The sequence below is a fragment of the Diadema antillarum genome, unplaced genomic scaffold (assembly GCF_040938485.1).
Source record: "Diadema antillarum isolate AM-2024a unplaced genomic scaffold, OU_Dant_1.0 seq00002183_RagTag, whole genome shotgun sequence".
Taxonomy (NCBI): Eukaryota; Metazoa; Echinodermata; class Echinoidea; order Diadematoida; family Diadematidae; genus Diadema; species Diadema antillarum.
The window spans coordinates 141,481-158,109 of NW_027272820.1; the positions used below are offsets into that span (position 1 = coordinate 141,481).

A 16,629-nucleotide genomic window follows, 5' to 3' on the forward strand; every position below is an offset into this window, starting at 1 on the left:
TGTTTTTGCTCTTGCATTAAAGGCGTATTAATTCACCACGTACATGAAACAAAACCCCCATAGTTCTGAAATGTGAGTTATAGGGATAGAAACAACCGCTGGAAAAAAAAAATTGAATCCGTATGATCGAAAATACAGTACACTATGTGAACGGTTACAGTTCGCTATTCCGAAGGTTCGTTAATCCGAAAATATGAGGTTTGTAACTTGTTATTCCAAAGGTTCATTTATCAAAAAATGAAATAAGGTTCGTTATGCCGAAGGTTCGTTAATCCGAAAATGAAACAAAGGTCCTAATTCCGAAGGTTCTTTACAATCTATAAGAGAAATACTGATATCTCCTTATATTCTAGGCTTTATTACAAAAAATTATGTAGGATGCTTTGCACAACGGACCTATTATGCATCACATGTGATATCTAAAACATCTTTTAAATCACTGCTCCCAAAGGTAAACATATGACCTTTGTGTATCTACTCGTTTGTGTGTATGTGTGTGCGTGTGTGTGTGTGTGTGGGGGGGGGGGAATAGTTTCCTCCTTCTTCTTCTTTTTTGTTAGAGTTTATCTTAGTTGATCTTGATACAGTGTACCTCTTTCGGTGCGCCCTTTCTCTTGTTATGTCACTTCATCTGTTTCTACATTTTGAAGCAAAGTAATTTGTTCAAGCATTGTGTATGTCCTCGTTACCGTAATGTGTCATTTTGCTGCGATGAGTTGGTTCTAGTAGGCCCTATTATCGCTGTGAGATGTAATTTTTGTAATAACGTGTTGAGAATAACAGATTTTTGTTTCTGAACGAAAGGAAAATGACGGAATTGTTTTGATAACCAATGTGGATGACGTGTTGAGAATTCTGATTCCTGTTTCTGAACGAAAGGAAAATGACGGAATTATTATTTTGATAACCAATGTGGATGACTACCTTCTATAAGTGATTTTGGTGTGAAAAGAGAGTTTGCTCAAAGAAACGCTTCTCATGAATGGTCAACGAAACAAAATACATCATACAATGCAACGTGACTCGCGTGCATTTAGCAAACGAAATGTCTAGACCTTTAAGTTCAAGTAAAATGCATAAAACACAGAATAAGAAAGCAGACAAACTAACAAATATGGAATTAATGACCGCAGACGTAACGTAGGAAAACCTGACACCTATGCTTGAAGAAATTCCCACAAAAGCAGAGCGCAAGATAAAAGAATACATGTGCGTAGTCCATACAGGTCGTGATGCGCTCGGTCGAAATGCGTATGTCGCAGTAAACGAAATTTTAGGCATGTCTACACATGTATATATAAATACTTGAATTCTACATACATTGTATAGTTTTATCTTTACAATAATATATAAAACAACCCCTTTCCGCATCCCTAGAAGTCATAAAAGAAAAAAAAAAAAGAAAATCGCCCTTAAAGTTCAGGTTATGTTCAAGCTCACAACCCGTTCCCCCCCCCCCCCCCCCCCCCCCCCATGATGCAACAGTCCTGCTTAGCGACGGCGTTAACGCTTCATCGCACACACATAAATGGCGACAGCTTGGGTGTGTGAGAAAATTCATTCTTAAATGGATGCACCCCCATGGCACTCAGGATTATCACTGACCCTCCTATGCCTTTTGTCTATCCACCCTCCTGCTTTAATCCCCCTCCCTTCACCTGTTGGCCTCCTTGCCCATGACCTCCCATCCTCTCCTTTTGTTTTCTTTGTTCCGTGTCCCTAGCCTGTCCCTGACTGTTCGTGTTGTGTGAACTTCTTTGTAATGTGATTGCTTTCCCTGCCTGATTATCATTTTGCCTCTGACGAAGATTCTTCTGGAATCAAAAGCTCAGGCCCCTTTAGAGTATAGACTCCATTTTACTCCTTTGGCACGCCACTGATATTCGATAAGCAGTTTTCAGCATTTTTGTGTTTGTTTGTTTTTGTTTTTGTTTTGTTTTGTTTTGTTTTGTTTGTGCTACAGATAATTAGCCAATCACAAGACAGATATAATTCGATTCTAACCAATACCAAAATACGGTTGCCTGAATGTAAACTTTGGTGTGTTTGTGTTGTGTGTCGGCTGCAGTGTAGTTTGAAACAACAGAAACAGAAAAAAGAAAGAGGCACGCAATGTGTGCTATATACGAAAAGCCTCATTTACCGAGAAAGTTGATCGCTTCCATTCTCCTCCCATGTTGTTGTCAATGGAAGCTAAAGAGAATGCTTTTAGCAAGTATACCAGTACCTAAAGAGGACCTGAGGAACCCGTTGTTTTGAATGCTGTGCTCGGTACGAGTTCAAAACGCAGTCGAAGTTATCAGAATGCCATTATAATAGAACTGATAGCTCTATAGAAAACTTGTTTAGGTCAGTAAAGGTTGCCGTAATGCAATCTTTGTGGAATTGACTCATTACATCTGAGCATTTTGAAAAACGTGTAGAGTACTTTCGTTTTGCATATAAATGTTAAGAAATAGTTTGAACTATGAAAATAAAAAAGTATGGTTACTTCAACGATGTTGAATAGTTCGATTAGCCGTGATGCATAAAGTGAATTCATGAATTCATCTGACTAATCCTTACCGATTGATGATCACTTCTATAAGCCAACAGTTAAGCTGAACTGCTTTGGAGTGATAAGACAGGTAAACGATGAAAACTTGGTACATGTTGTATGCTATTATAATTATTATAAAATCCTGTAGCCAGAACTGATTTTACGATCATCTTTAACCTTTCAGAAAGTTCCAGTTTTCAACTTAAATAGTAGCGATAGCTTGTAAGAGTAAATTAGCATCCCTCTGACTATTTTTGGTCAATATGCATACTCTTAACCCTATTCTAACTGGGGGGGGGGGGGGGGGGGTCAAATGGGTCAAATTGACCCCCCCCCCCCACGTTTCGCGTCACGATTCTGCAACGCGCAAAGATTTTGCCGCGTCGTTTCACAACTTTTTTCATTGAAGTCTTCCGCATATTTTGAGACCAAATTTGCGACGTCTGAGTACACCGTTCTGAAGTTACGTAATGTTATGCAAATGCATGTCAACCGGAAAACAGCTCAAATTCATGATATCGTGTGCAAATTGAATGTAAATTGTGTTTTTGGGGTTAAATTGATATAAATTATAGTATTTCATCTTTGAACCATTGAAATTAATCAATTCTATATAGTGTAGATAAGCCTGAAAAAGTGCCTGCAACAAATTTTGAAAAACAACAGAAAACACAAGGTCGAAAAAACAATAAAATACATAAGAAATTAACAAAACAATAAAAAACAAAAGAAATTGGTTTTGACTGTGCTTTATTTTTAAATGAAAATTGGTTTATATGTCTTGAGGAATTTTGACACAAAAATTTAGCAATACTTCAGTCTTTTTTACGGAGTTATAGGTGAAAATATGATTTCATGCACAACTTTGCATAATCAATTTATTAAAAATAGAAAGGCAATATATTTCTATTGTATGACCATGTAATCTTGTAGTTGACATCCAGCTCTATCTTCAGGAAAAATTTCGCAGCGATCGCGCGATCGGTGGCCGAGATCTGAGGGGGGGGGGGGGGGGGGGGGGTCACCCCCAGTAAAAACTCCTCCCAGTTAGAATAGGGTTAAGCCAGCTGGACAGAGCGATCAATGGGCGCGATTATCACCACGCGTGGTTAACCTAAACAATGCTCGGCCGGCTTGTTCGGTTTCAGTGTTTTTTGTTTCTATTTCCCCCTTTTAAAAACGAAGGTTCCTTAGTCCAGCCATTGTTTTCGCTTCCTGCTCAAGACATTGAACAGTTCAGCAAAGCTGAAGTTTAGATCACTAAACGGCGACATGAACTCATGATGATAATAGGACTTAGATCACAGCCGAAAGTGCGCTCCTTCATTACTCTAGAATGAGAAAGAATACCCTGTCTGTGTTCAAAGTTGGGTTACGGACGATGAAAAAAAAAAAAAAAGGTTTGAATCATGAATTGTCGGATGACGTCGGCAGATTGATGATATAAATATTAGCGTATCATGGGAAAGATTAAGTAATGATGAGCCCAATGATATCGCAGGGCTCCAAACTAATTTTTATTTTTGACCACCAAAATCATTGATTTCTATTTTTTTTTTTGGTGGCCAAAAAAATCAAGAAAAACATAGGAAAAACTAAATCGGTCCTACTAAAAACAATTATTAAGCATTACTGACGTGACAGGTACCCATGTCTAAAATAAATGAATACAAAAGTAGATCATCTTATCACCATTATTCTGAATTCTAAGATTTAGCAAATAGGCTTATAGATAATTATAAAAGTTGATGCCTATGCTATTAGGTGGTCATAGCTTACTTTTGGGATGAGAAAGTGGGAGCATTTCCAGATTGTTTGTTTTAGCATTGTAAAGAGCCGAAAGTTACCGCTATTCATTTCTGATTGTAAAAGCAATCATCCAACATTTACTATAGTAATATGTTAGAACCTTACGGAGCCGAATATTACCGTTAATCATTTTCAAATACACTGTATAAAAGCAAACAACCGACATTCATTTTAGCATCTTATGGAGCTGAATGTTACCCTTATTGATTTCCGAATGTGAAGCAAACATCCTCTATTTATTTAAGCATCATACTGAGCCTATGTATACCATTAATCATTTTCAAATGTGAAAGCAATAATCTGTTATTTATGTTAGCATTGTACCAGAGCTGCCAACCGTTCCGAAAAATTCGTATACGAAAAATCGAAGGGAATACGACAATATGAAAACGTCCTTAGAAAGTACGAATTCACAGTGGGGAAAAATAATGGGTAAAAATATAGCAAACGCACGTCGCATGTGCCATGTTATCTGTATTCAGCTGGGATATCGATGCAACGCGTACGCACCGTATGTGGAAAGCGCTGAATAGAAAAATGTGCGCACACGCATATCGCTGCTTGCGTACTGTGTACACCGAACAGAACTTCGCGCGCGTGAATCCCTGTCGCCTACGGACCCTGGATGTTTACATGGATCGCCGTGGTATCCCAATGTGTGGCCGGCCGGCTGGGGAGTGTCTACACACTGTAGCCAGCTGCCACTACAGTACCGTATGAGGCGGGGTGAAAGCGTCCCGTTGTGCAATGTCTGCTTCTTTTTCTCTTCTTTTCATCCTCTTGTCCCTTGCCTCCCAAGTACGAAATGATTTTTAGAGTGTTGTGTGTTTTTTTTATAACGCTATTGCATCATTTTCTGCGAGGAAGTTGTAGAGGTGAGTTTCTGTTCGTGTATTGATGACTGATGTGCACTGCCCTCTGCAGTATATGTGCAGGTGAAAAGCGTTCGAACTTTCTTTCCAGAGTATCGTGGAAACTCGATTATTTCTAGGCCTATTAAAGGAGATCTCATATAACAGAATACTTATAACAAACTATTTTCCCGTCAAAATGAATCAATTTCCTTTGTTTTGTATCGTTTATTGACTTGATCCCATAGGATCTCGTCGCAATACCGAGTTTTATATGTGTGTTTATTTTCGCGTAGCTTTCGGTGCTGCAAAACTTTTGCTAGAGCCTAAGCTTACTACTAAACTTCGTTTTATTTCCGTCGTTTCTCACACCTCGTTTAGTACGATTTCTTACATTTTATATCACTTTATCTGTTCCCTTTATACTTTGAAGTATTTAAACGTAATTCTCTTAGTGTCTCGCACTGTTATTTTCGTAACGGCGATTTCTCCGCTTCGCTGCAATCGAAGCGACGGAGTTTGATCCCAGCCGCTTCGATGTGCTATTTGTTGTCTTTTCTAAATGTTTGTGTTGTTGGGAGGTGTTGATACTTTGTATTTATTATTGAGTTTCCTAGGTATTTATCTCGAGGGATTATGCGTGTTTCTTAATGTTGATCATAGGAAAAGGCTAAAATGATCTTGAGTGATGTCTGATAGTGATGATAACTATGCTGGTGACTGGTGTAAAAAGACGGCTTCCTGTGAATGCTTAGCGTACGTGACGTTTGTTTTATTTCCCTTTCCCTCTAGTCTTCTTTCCCCCTTACTCTTCTTTCCCCTCTCAAGAATGATTAAAAAAAAAAGAAATTACGTACACCTCACAACAAAACGAACCATGTGCTATAGCAACTTTCGTAAAGTTAAATCTAAATGTTCAATATCAGCAAAGAATAAGGCGAAAACACGAATGACAATAAATAAAAGCGAAGAGATTGTGTATGCAGTCTCTTCGGCTCGAAGAAACTTGACACCCCACCCCTCTCCCTTGTGGAAATTTCCACAAAAGCAGGTGCCACACCCAGGTGCGTGCCAGACGAAAGAATGCGCGCATTGGAATAAACAGCGTGTAAGTATCCTGGAAATATCGATCGAAGAACCAGCTCATTAGTTGAATTAAAGGAATAATTCCAAAGATATCATGATTCTATGTCTATAGCCTTTCTTTTGGCGCATAGTAGGGAACATCGAAGAGTCGATTATAGTGTACTTGATCGAATATCTAATGTTCCCTGAACAATAACAAAAGGATTGATTATTTAGTCAATTAAAAATGCAATCACAGAAATACATGAAAGGTCTCGTATGCCCAGACAAATTCACTACGAGAAGGTCCAATGAGATGCAGTCATCACCTGGTTAGACAGCAAAATACAACGTGTAATGACAATTAATTTCAGTTCACGCGCATCAAAACTGCTTATTACTTTTCAAAGTTTTGGCTATCAACATTCGTTCGTGGGTGTATTTTGTTTGTTTGTTTGTTTGTTTTGTGTGTTTTTCCCTCGTGAAAGACGTAATGATTTCTTCATATCGAACGTAAATTGCATGTTTACCGTAAACAAGCCATTCAGCTCAGCTCAGCTATGGCGCATTCGATCCATCGAACTTGCAGTAACATCTTATAGGCAGGAGCACATGGCGCATTCATTTAAACTTGAAAATGAAGCCACGTGTTTGCACCACAGGTCTGTGGTTTGCACCACATCGGCGCTTCCACACACAGCGCGGCATTTTGCGATCATCGTTATAGCAGACTTTCCGATTCCAGTCAGGGGAAAAGGAATTGGAATACTTCGAAAAATACTGATGTTTAAAATCCAATAAAATGAAAAAAGCCTGAAAACAACGCATGATTATGTTTTGATAGTACATAATTGGAAACACAGAACAGAGTTTTGCATCCGCTCACACAGAAGCTCTCTTGAGAAGATCAAGCATTCCCCGTCCCCTGCTAGAAAATGGAAGCTTCCATAATCAGCCCAGAAAGATTTTGGAGGTACAAACTTGTACACATTGCGAGAAAGCAATCAATCAACGCTGAACATTGCGTAGTTTAGAATCTTTATCGTGCTGGTGACCAGCTGGATGCTTCGGCATGTGTCATAACGTTATGTTTAGAGCCTGTAGGCCTCATAGCAAAAAGAGGGAGATTGAAAAAAAAAATACCAATTCTGGTGGAAAATACGAATTTTGGAGCTGCTGAGTACTAATTTGCGCTTCGAAAGGTTGGCAGCTCTGTCGTATACGGAGCAGAATTTAACAGTAAGTCATTTCCAAATATAAAAGCAAACATCCGACATCTATTTTATCATCGTACGGAGCCGAATGTCACTGTTGTCCACTTGCGAAAGTGAAATGAGTCATCTGACAATTATTTCATCATATCGTACGGGGCCGAATTTTGAACGTCAAGGCAGACATCAGACAGTTTTTTTTGTGTGTGTGTGTTTTGTTTTGTTTTGTTTTTGTTTTGTTTTTTACCATCAAACGCAGCCGAATGTTACTATTCATTTCGAAATGTAATACACATGTAGCAAATATCCGACATTTATTTTAGCATAGTACCGAGCAGAATGTAACTGCTATTCACTTCCAAACGTAAAAGCAATCATGTGACATTAATCATTTTGGCATCTTCCGGAGCCGAATGTTATTGCTATTTATTTGCGAAAGTACATCGCAATATAAATTATAAGCAAGCATCCGACATTTATTTAAACATCGTACGGAGTTGAATATTATTATCATTCATTTCCGAAAGTCGAAGGGAGCTGATTGTTATTGTTATATTTCGAACGTAAAACCGAATATCAGACATTTATTTTATCATCGTATATACGGAGTTGTTTTGGTTATTCATTTCCGAACGTCACAACAAACATGCGTTATTTATTTTAGCATCTTCCGGAGCTGAATGTTATTGCTATTTACTCTTGAACATAAAAGCAAACATCAGACATTTATGTTATCATATACACGGAGTTGAATATTATTGTGTTCATTTCCGAACCATCGAACGCAGCTGAATGTATACTGTTATTCATTTCGAAATTTAAAAGCGAACATCCGACAGTTATTTTAGCATCGTATGGAGCAGAACATTACTGCTATTCACTTCCGAACGCAAAATCGTATATACGGAGTTGAATATTTTTGTTATTAATTTCCGAACGTCACAGCAAACATTCGACATTTATTTTAGCATCTTCCGGAGCTGAATGTTATTGCCATTTACTCTTGAACATAAAGGCAAACATCAGACATTTATGTTATCATCGTATACACGGAGTTGAATATTGTGTTCATTTCCGAACCATCGAACGCAGGTGAATGTTACTGTTATTCATTTCGAAATTTAAAAGCGAACATCCGACAGTTATTTTAGCATCGTATGGAGCAGAATATTACTGCTATTCACTTCCGAACGTAAAAGCAATCATCTGACATCTATTTTGTCATCTTCCGGAGCCGAATGCTATTGCTATTTACTTTCGAAAGTACAGGCAATCATCCGTCATTCATTTTATTATCGTAAGAAGTTGAATATTTTTGTTATTTATTTCCGAACGTCAAAGGGATCATTCGACATTTACTTTAGCATCTTCGGGAGCTGAATGTTATTATTGCTATTTACTTCCGAACGTAATGCAAACATCAGATATACATTGTATATTTTATAAACGTATATACGGAGTTGAATGTCATTGTTATTCATTTCCGAACATCAAAGCAATCATTGAACATTAATTTTACCACCGAACGCACCTGAATGTTACTGTTATTCATTTCGAAATCTAAAAGCAAACATCCAACAGTTATTTTAGCATCGTATGGAGCAGAATATTACTGCTATTCACTTCCGAACGTAAAAGCAATCATCTGACATTTATGTTAGCATTTTCCGAAGCCGAATGTTATTGCTATTTATTTTCGAAAGTAAAAGCAAATATCCGTCTTTTATTTTATCATCGTACGGAGTTGAATATTTTTGTTATTCATTTCCGAACGTCAAAGGGATCATTCGACATAATATAGCCTACTCAAGCATCTTCCGGAGCTGAATGTTATTGCTATTTACTTTCGAACGTAAGAGCAAACATCCGGCATTTATCTTATCGTCTTACGGAGTTGAATATTATCATTCACTTCCGAACGCCAAAGCAAACATTCGGTATTTATTCCAGTATCATACGGAGTCAAATGTCACCGTGATTCATTTCTAAAATCAAAAGTAAACATGCGACATTCATTTTTGCGTCTTACGGAGCCGACTGTTACCGCTGTTCATTTTCAAAAGTAAAGGCAAACATCCGACTTTTTTTGTAGCCCGATTGGGCCACCGAATTTTCAGCAATGAAATTTTGGTGGCGCAGGTCGTTAAAAGTCGTGAATAGCGAGATGATCGTAACCGATGTCGATATGTTCTAATAATTATTGATACTTGAGTGATGAACGCATGTGCACAACTTCCGCAGGTGTACTTCTTTAGAAAGTAGCGAACAATCAAGGCAGTGGACATCAGAGTGTGATTAAATCGAAAAGAAGCCCCTGAAATCGGAATTTGATGAAAATGGGCAAAGTCGGAACTCCATGAAATGTATTTTGATTGAGCGGTCAAAATAAAGCTTAACGTGAATGTGCCCTTGAATACCCTCGTCCACCCTCGTCCACCCTCGTCCAACCCGCGTCAATCGAGACGCATATTCCCGAGGATGGATTATCCGTGCGGGCGGATGGACTCGTCCAGTGAACGCGTATACCCGCGGGTACCCGCGGGGATACGCGTCAGTGGCCTCGTCCAGATCTCGGAAAAGCGTGACGTTTCCCGCGGTCGGCACTGTAGCTGACTCACGACAATCTCTTTCATCAGACCCATCCCCACAGTCATCGTCGCCATCACACCGCCAGATCTTCTGGACACACAGCTGGTTGGCACACCGGAATTCGTTGGGCTCACATTTGCGTATTGCTGCAATATAAACCAACAGATAAAGTATGCGTTTTTACAAAAACTTTGTGAACCAAAAATTAGCTCAACCTTTCTTTTTTTGCAAAGACACTATGACAGAAAGGTAAAATCTTTCACAAACATCTGTTGCAATATAACACAAAAAATACCAATTAGTTTTAGTTTACAAGAACAATTATGAATTCTGTACACAATTTCTTTGCAATTCCTAAACTATAAAGCACCCCCCCCAAAAAAAAAAAAAAAAAAAAATCTCAACATGGAGCAGAGAGACTGCTTCTTCTTTGTATTGTACATTCCAGCAATAACAAAGTTCATTCATCAATGATTTCACAATATGGAAGGATACACACTCTCAGTTTTGATGCAAATGTTGGAGCAAAGGTTCAAGTATGGCACACATCAACAGGTAGCTATTAAACAGGAGACTGATCTGTGGCTGCTAAAAAGTTTCTTTGCTTGTTGAAGTGAAAGAAGGCCAATATGATGCTCTTTGAAAATACATGCCTGAACACAAAGCAAGCTCACTAGTGCTGGATGACCTATTGAGATCTGACCAAACAATACTTTCAGCAGTCAAAGATACTTACCGCATCCATATTCATCAGATCCATCCTCACAGTCACTCTCACCATCGCAGAGAAAGGTGCGGGGCACACATCTAATACTCCCAGAACGGCAGTAGGCTTCAGTGGCTGTACACTGGCCTGCACTGGTCACTTGTGGAGACCGGGTTGGAATACCAGGGCCACTGTCTGAAGGGGTGGTTGGTCTAGGAGCTATTGATTTAAAAGAGAGAGAGAGAGAGAGAGAGAGAGAGAGAGAGAGAAGACTAAGATTGCTATAAGTTTTCCCACTAACGACGATCAGCTCTTGCAAACATACTGCAAGTTACAACAGCCTTTATCCTGCAACCTTCAAGGTTTATGAGGTGACATGATGAACATGATAAAACTGACATTCATCAAGCATTAACTTTCTCTCCTCCTCAACTATCTCCATCTCCCAATACCCAATCAGCAAAATCTAGATTGCTAAACTTTAATTCATTCTGAATCTTCAATATCTAATAGACTTCCATTACATGCTCCAAAAAGATGAGGGTAAACCCCCTTTCAGTTATACATGTCAGGAGCTGTGTGCAATCACGTATTCTGAAAAGTGGTGGTATGCTTTCAGGCAAACAGAAATCACAACCACATTCTACAAAATTCTAAACTTAAAAATTTCAAACACACTGATATAGTTGTGGTACTATATTTGGGGTACTATTGATCCACTTTCAATCCCATGTTCTACAAACTCTGACATACTTTTTATATTCATAAATCTGCAGATCTAGGGCACCTTTGGGAATGTTAAATTCATCAAATTTTAGCTGCTTACCCTGCCTGAATTTTTCTGCCTGTATCTGCAAGCATTACATGAATCGCAGCAAATTCTACATGAAACTGTGAACAGAAACAACCTGCTTCCAATGCAGTCTCATTGGGAATCTTCTCTAGAAGAATTCACCATTTGTCAAGACTGTTGCCCAAAACAAATTTTGCCCCACGAAATCATACAGATGGCACAAAGTATAATGAAGAGTTTTGCTCTAGATATTTCCTAGATTTAGAAATTAGGTCAAGGAATGTTAAAAGGAACAATGCTTGCCTGAACAGATCCCTGTAGGACATGAATCTATGGCCTAATGAGTCACATTGATATGCTCAACTGTAGACTAGTAACATACAAGTCATTCATTTATGTATGCTTTACGGTTAAATATCCTTGCCAAACAATTCTGTCAGTAGGTCTCATTATAACCACATTAATCTACAGTACTGTCAACTAGCACCATAACAGTCATATGACTCCACTTCTAACTAATCTCATGAATGTAATGATTCTTCTTGTCATCTAGCCCCATATAAGTCATTATCAGCATTGTACATGTATATTGCCAATGAAACCAAAAGAGATAACAACCATATCAACGAAATTACTACACAAAAATGACTTGGAATGTTAAAAACGTAAACATCCTACAGTGTACCCTAAGATCTTTTTCATTTTCCATACGCTAACCATATCTTTGAAATTTATACTACTATTATGTACCATATTCTATTGCTAGGTCATTTATAGAAAGTCACTTTCCTTCATAAATTGTATGGCAAGTCTGTCACAGGTCAGTAACCCCTGTGATCGTTTAGAGGTCAGTGGTGACAAAATAACTGTGTCATGGCTCTCCAGGCAAGCTGGACTAACAGCCCCAAGCTGTAGGTATATCATATCCCTTCAGCCCACATTGGCTGGGCTCCTCTTGTATCTCCACCATGGAATGACAAGGAATCTTGATAATCACAATACACAGCCCCTTCTCATGTCAACAACATCACCTTTCACATGTCTGAACTATAGGAGAGGATCATATCATTCCTGGACACCATTTGGCTCCATGTGATTGTTCTATATAGGCCCTACTTCAAAGTAATTATTCAATCACTCCTCATAACTTGTCAGATCAGGCAAAACACAGTAGAATGTGAAGTCAAAATGTATCAGTGCCAACAGAATACTTCCAAATGGATTCTGTTACTCTATCATGAGCAGGAGGTGTTTGGAAAGCAAGACATCACACTTCTGTTCTGCTTTGCTTTGGTGTGTAATGGCAAAGCAGAATGACAGGTTATACAATCACAAACAGTATATTGCCCCTTGCTTTGCATGCCATAAAAACATTCTCTTGCCTGAGAGTACAATTGTGTTATTACAACAATGTTGTAAAACGTAAGTTCAATTCCTCAGAAGACTATAAACATGCATAATCAATGCAAAATTTCCTGGGTTTACTATTTAAAAAAAAATAAATGGAAGAAAAGAGAAGTAGCCTTTATCTGATTTTTGAGCATGAAATGGTGGTTTGCACTAAATTCCACCTAAACTCAACATATGAATTCAAAATTGACAACTTGAATACTTTGATAGGAACATGGAATTTAACATACAGTAGCTAAGATTGCTGACTCCTTGTTCTTTGAAACACAGTCGTCATACTGTAACATTATCTTTCCCATCAAAGAATATTTTAGGTTGCAATGACAGACGGATGGTGTTTACTAGCATATTTCTCTTCTAGAAGTATACATTGTACATCAAAGTTGGTATGGGTAGTTTACATATTACTTGCAGAATTCACAGCTAAAAATCTCGACCTGCATGACTTTGACTAAAGCATGCCTTTAACCTCCTGACATCGAGATAGCATAACTCCTGAGGGATTAGATATCCCTGCCTTCACTGACGAATGAAAACATCCAAAGCTCTTGATTGACATCATCATCCTCAAAGTAGGTTGTGACTCTCAGATTACAGCAGTGCAAAGACATAACCTTTGACCCTGTAGAGATTAAAGCCACTGAATACCAACAAATAATCATCTTTCCCCCTCTTTTCTCTGTAGGTTTCAGCACTCCTGTTCAAGCATTTGTCAGAGATATGTCATGGAATGGGAATAAATAATGGGGCATGGAATATTGTTTTGAATTACATAGTTACCACATGGTTACTATAAATTGTTCTTTGTAGCAACATAACAAAAAACAACAAAAGCATATAATTCATGCCCTTTTTTTCTTTTCAGTGTATGATGATAATAACTAAAAACTCACATTTTCACCAGGCATTCAATTGCTAACTTAACTCTCTTGGAGGAGTCCGTACCTTTGAATGTTTCTATAACATATATATGGCGCTAATGCTATATTGCTATGCAAATGCTGTGGATCATCATCATCATAATTGTGCAAGGATGACTGAAACATACTCATCACCTTCTAGGCCTACAGCTGAAGATAATAGGCAAGAGGTTCATTCCCATGTACGGTGCACTGAGAAGTGGGAAGGTGTGAAAAATGTGAACATGTCTCCTGTCACTAAAACATGAAGTCATCACAGAACTAAAGGTCTCACTAGCAGTCAACAAAACAATCATGACAAAGGGAGTTGTCAAATGAGGCAATTATAAACAATTATGGAACATGGTTAGATATCATTCAGTGGGTGCATGGTTCATTGTTGGAATTCATTTACAGGGTAGGCCCTATATGGTTCATCATTGGAATTGATTCATTAGGCATGGCAAGTAATACATAAGGACATCATTTAGGACCCCACTGAGTACAGTACATACAAGTGTAGTTGGAAATCATTTACTGGGTATGGTGCATGATAAAATACTTTGGGACCTTTTCCCATCAAGCCTGATATGTTTTGATTGGTCCCCCTCAATGAATACTATGTTCATACTTTGATTTGAAATTGAACCGGTTGTTGTTTCAAATGTGGAAATAAAATGAAATGAAAATGAAAGAGTATGTCTTTTGCTGGCTATGAAGAGCTGCCAATCTGTGGATGCATAAAATTAGTACTTTGCACAATTCCAAAATTTGTTGTTGTTGTTGTTGTTGTTTTTTATCAAAAATCTTAATTTTTCAACCAGTTCTCTTTTCAAATGTTTTTAAACCTAATAATGTATCAGAGCATCTCTTTCACTGATCCAACTGTGTTCATTCCTGCTCAGGCAAAAGTAGTACAGAGGGGAGCTGGGATAAATGGTTTCCTCATCAACACAATTCCAACCCCAATTCCAGATATTGACGATAAGTGCCATTGAACATGTATGTCTTCTCATCGTGACTGCTCAAAAAATTGTCCCATATTTAGCAGGCAGAAAATACAAATTGCAAGTGTCAGAAAATATAGGCCCTAAAATTGTGATATGTAAGGTGCAACATCATAAAGAAGATGAAATATCCATCAAAATAATGTTATGTTTACCCTTAAGTGATGCTTGAAATAAATCAAAAATCCAATAATCACAATTTTCTGTTTGAAGGGAAGCAACAGAAGAAAGCCAGTTTCAGTGGTTTCTCCATCAACCTACCACCAACACCATAGGCAAGATGTTTACAAAGTTCTGCTGGGAGTTACTCACTCCATGCTGTAGCTTATGTGTGTCCAAACTTTTTGATTAATTAAATTGTGTACAATGTACATTCACAGAGATACAGGTGACGGCTCACATATACTGTATTTAAAGTCATTATCTTTCAATACAGTTAACAGTACTCATTTATGTTTTGAAAATGATTTCTGAGTTTGTTTGTTCGTTTGTTTGCTTTTTTAAAACATTAGACACGTGACAACCTCCTTTCAAATTAATCAATTTGCACACAAGTTTGAATATCAAAAGAAAAAAGAAAAGAAACAGATAATAGGTTATTGTGTAGCATGTGTGCCTGTCACTCACTGCATACAAATTATTACATCAATTATCAGTTATGTGATCAATATTCAACAAAAAGAGTCACAGAATAATGGACTGTATGGTCCATTGAAGTTTTTAAAACTGCTTCGTGATATGTTCCATGATGATTCACAGAAAGCGATGCCTATATTGAATCACAATGTATAATATAGACCGATTCAATTTCGATGACCTATTCACCTACCGCCGCTAGCGGCGCTATAACAGTCGCCATAACTGGGGGGCCAAGGGGGGCTTCCAGCGAGCTAGCTACCCAGCGAGTTGCACTTGCAGCTCAGCAGCGTAGCGTACCCAACGCGCATAGTTAGCCGGGCCTGGCCGCTGCGCCTGGCCGCTGCGCCGCAGCCGGCGACCTCCGGCGCTGCGCTAATATTGTGATTGTTTACTCACTGTGGAAAAGTCATTCAGCGGCTTTTAATGCCTTTCTTTTGGACAAATTAAGTGATTCAGACACAATGATCTACTTTGAAAGCTTCAAAGGAAGGATCAGGAAAACACATTGTGCAGTTGTTGGGTGCACAAATACTGTAAAACATGATATATTCGCGGCACGAAATTTTCACGAATTGGAGCTGGTGGCCTTTTTCGTGGCAAGAAATTTTCGCGAATTGCCTCTTGCGTTCAATGCATGTAGAGTAAAATATCCCGTTTGCGGCAGTTTAAGCATTGTTAAGGGTTTTTCCAACTTGTAAACAAATCAGGCAAATTATTTTCAACCCTTTCATATATCATAGACAAGATTATTCATTAACGCAATTGTTTTCATAAAAGAAATTTGCCGTTGACCAACGCAGTTTTCATGATTTACCAGGGCAAAACCCGGCACAATTTTCGCCGATAAGGACGATATGTGATGTAGTATTTCTGCTTGCGGCACGATGTACAATCCCTATACAATACGCGCGTGCTCCACGATCTTTAGCTGAACGCCTTCACATGTCTCGCGAACATTGCGTAAGCGCCAATTCCCATTGCGAAAGCACGTGAAAATAGCGGGCGCACATGCATTGGCCGCAAACAAGATCGCAATTCTGGCGGTGTTGTTGATGTCTTTCTCGTGTTTTTCTGAATTTTTTTTATGGTAACATCCACTTTCCGAACAAAA

At 38.4% G+C, this 16,629-nt stretch overlaps 1 protein-coding gene across 1 annotated transcript in view; it reads right to left on the reverse strand.

Moving 5' to 3' along the window:
- The window catches only part of LOC139714171 (basement membrane-specific heparan sulfate proteoglycan core protein-like), a 174,236-nt gene that overhangs the window by 5,119 nt on the left and 152,488 nt on the right, over nt 1-16,629 (reverse strand). The window contains exons 7-8 of the mRNA XM_071625889.1: nt 10,801-10,989; nt 10,024-10,210 (exon numbers count right to left, since the gene is read on the reverse strand). Coding sequence (XP_071481990.1) covers nt 10,024-10,210; nt 10,801-10,989 — 376 coding nt within the window. The remainder of the gene's footprint in view (nt 1-10,023; nt 10,211-10,800; nt 10,990-16,629) is intronic.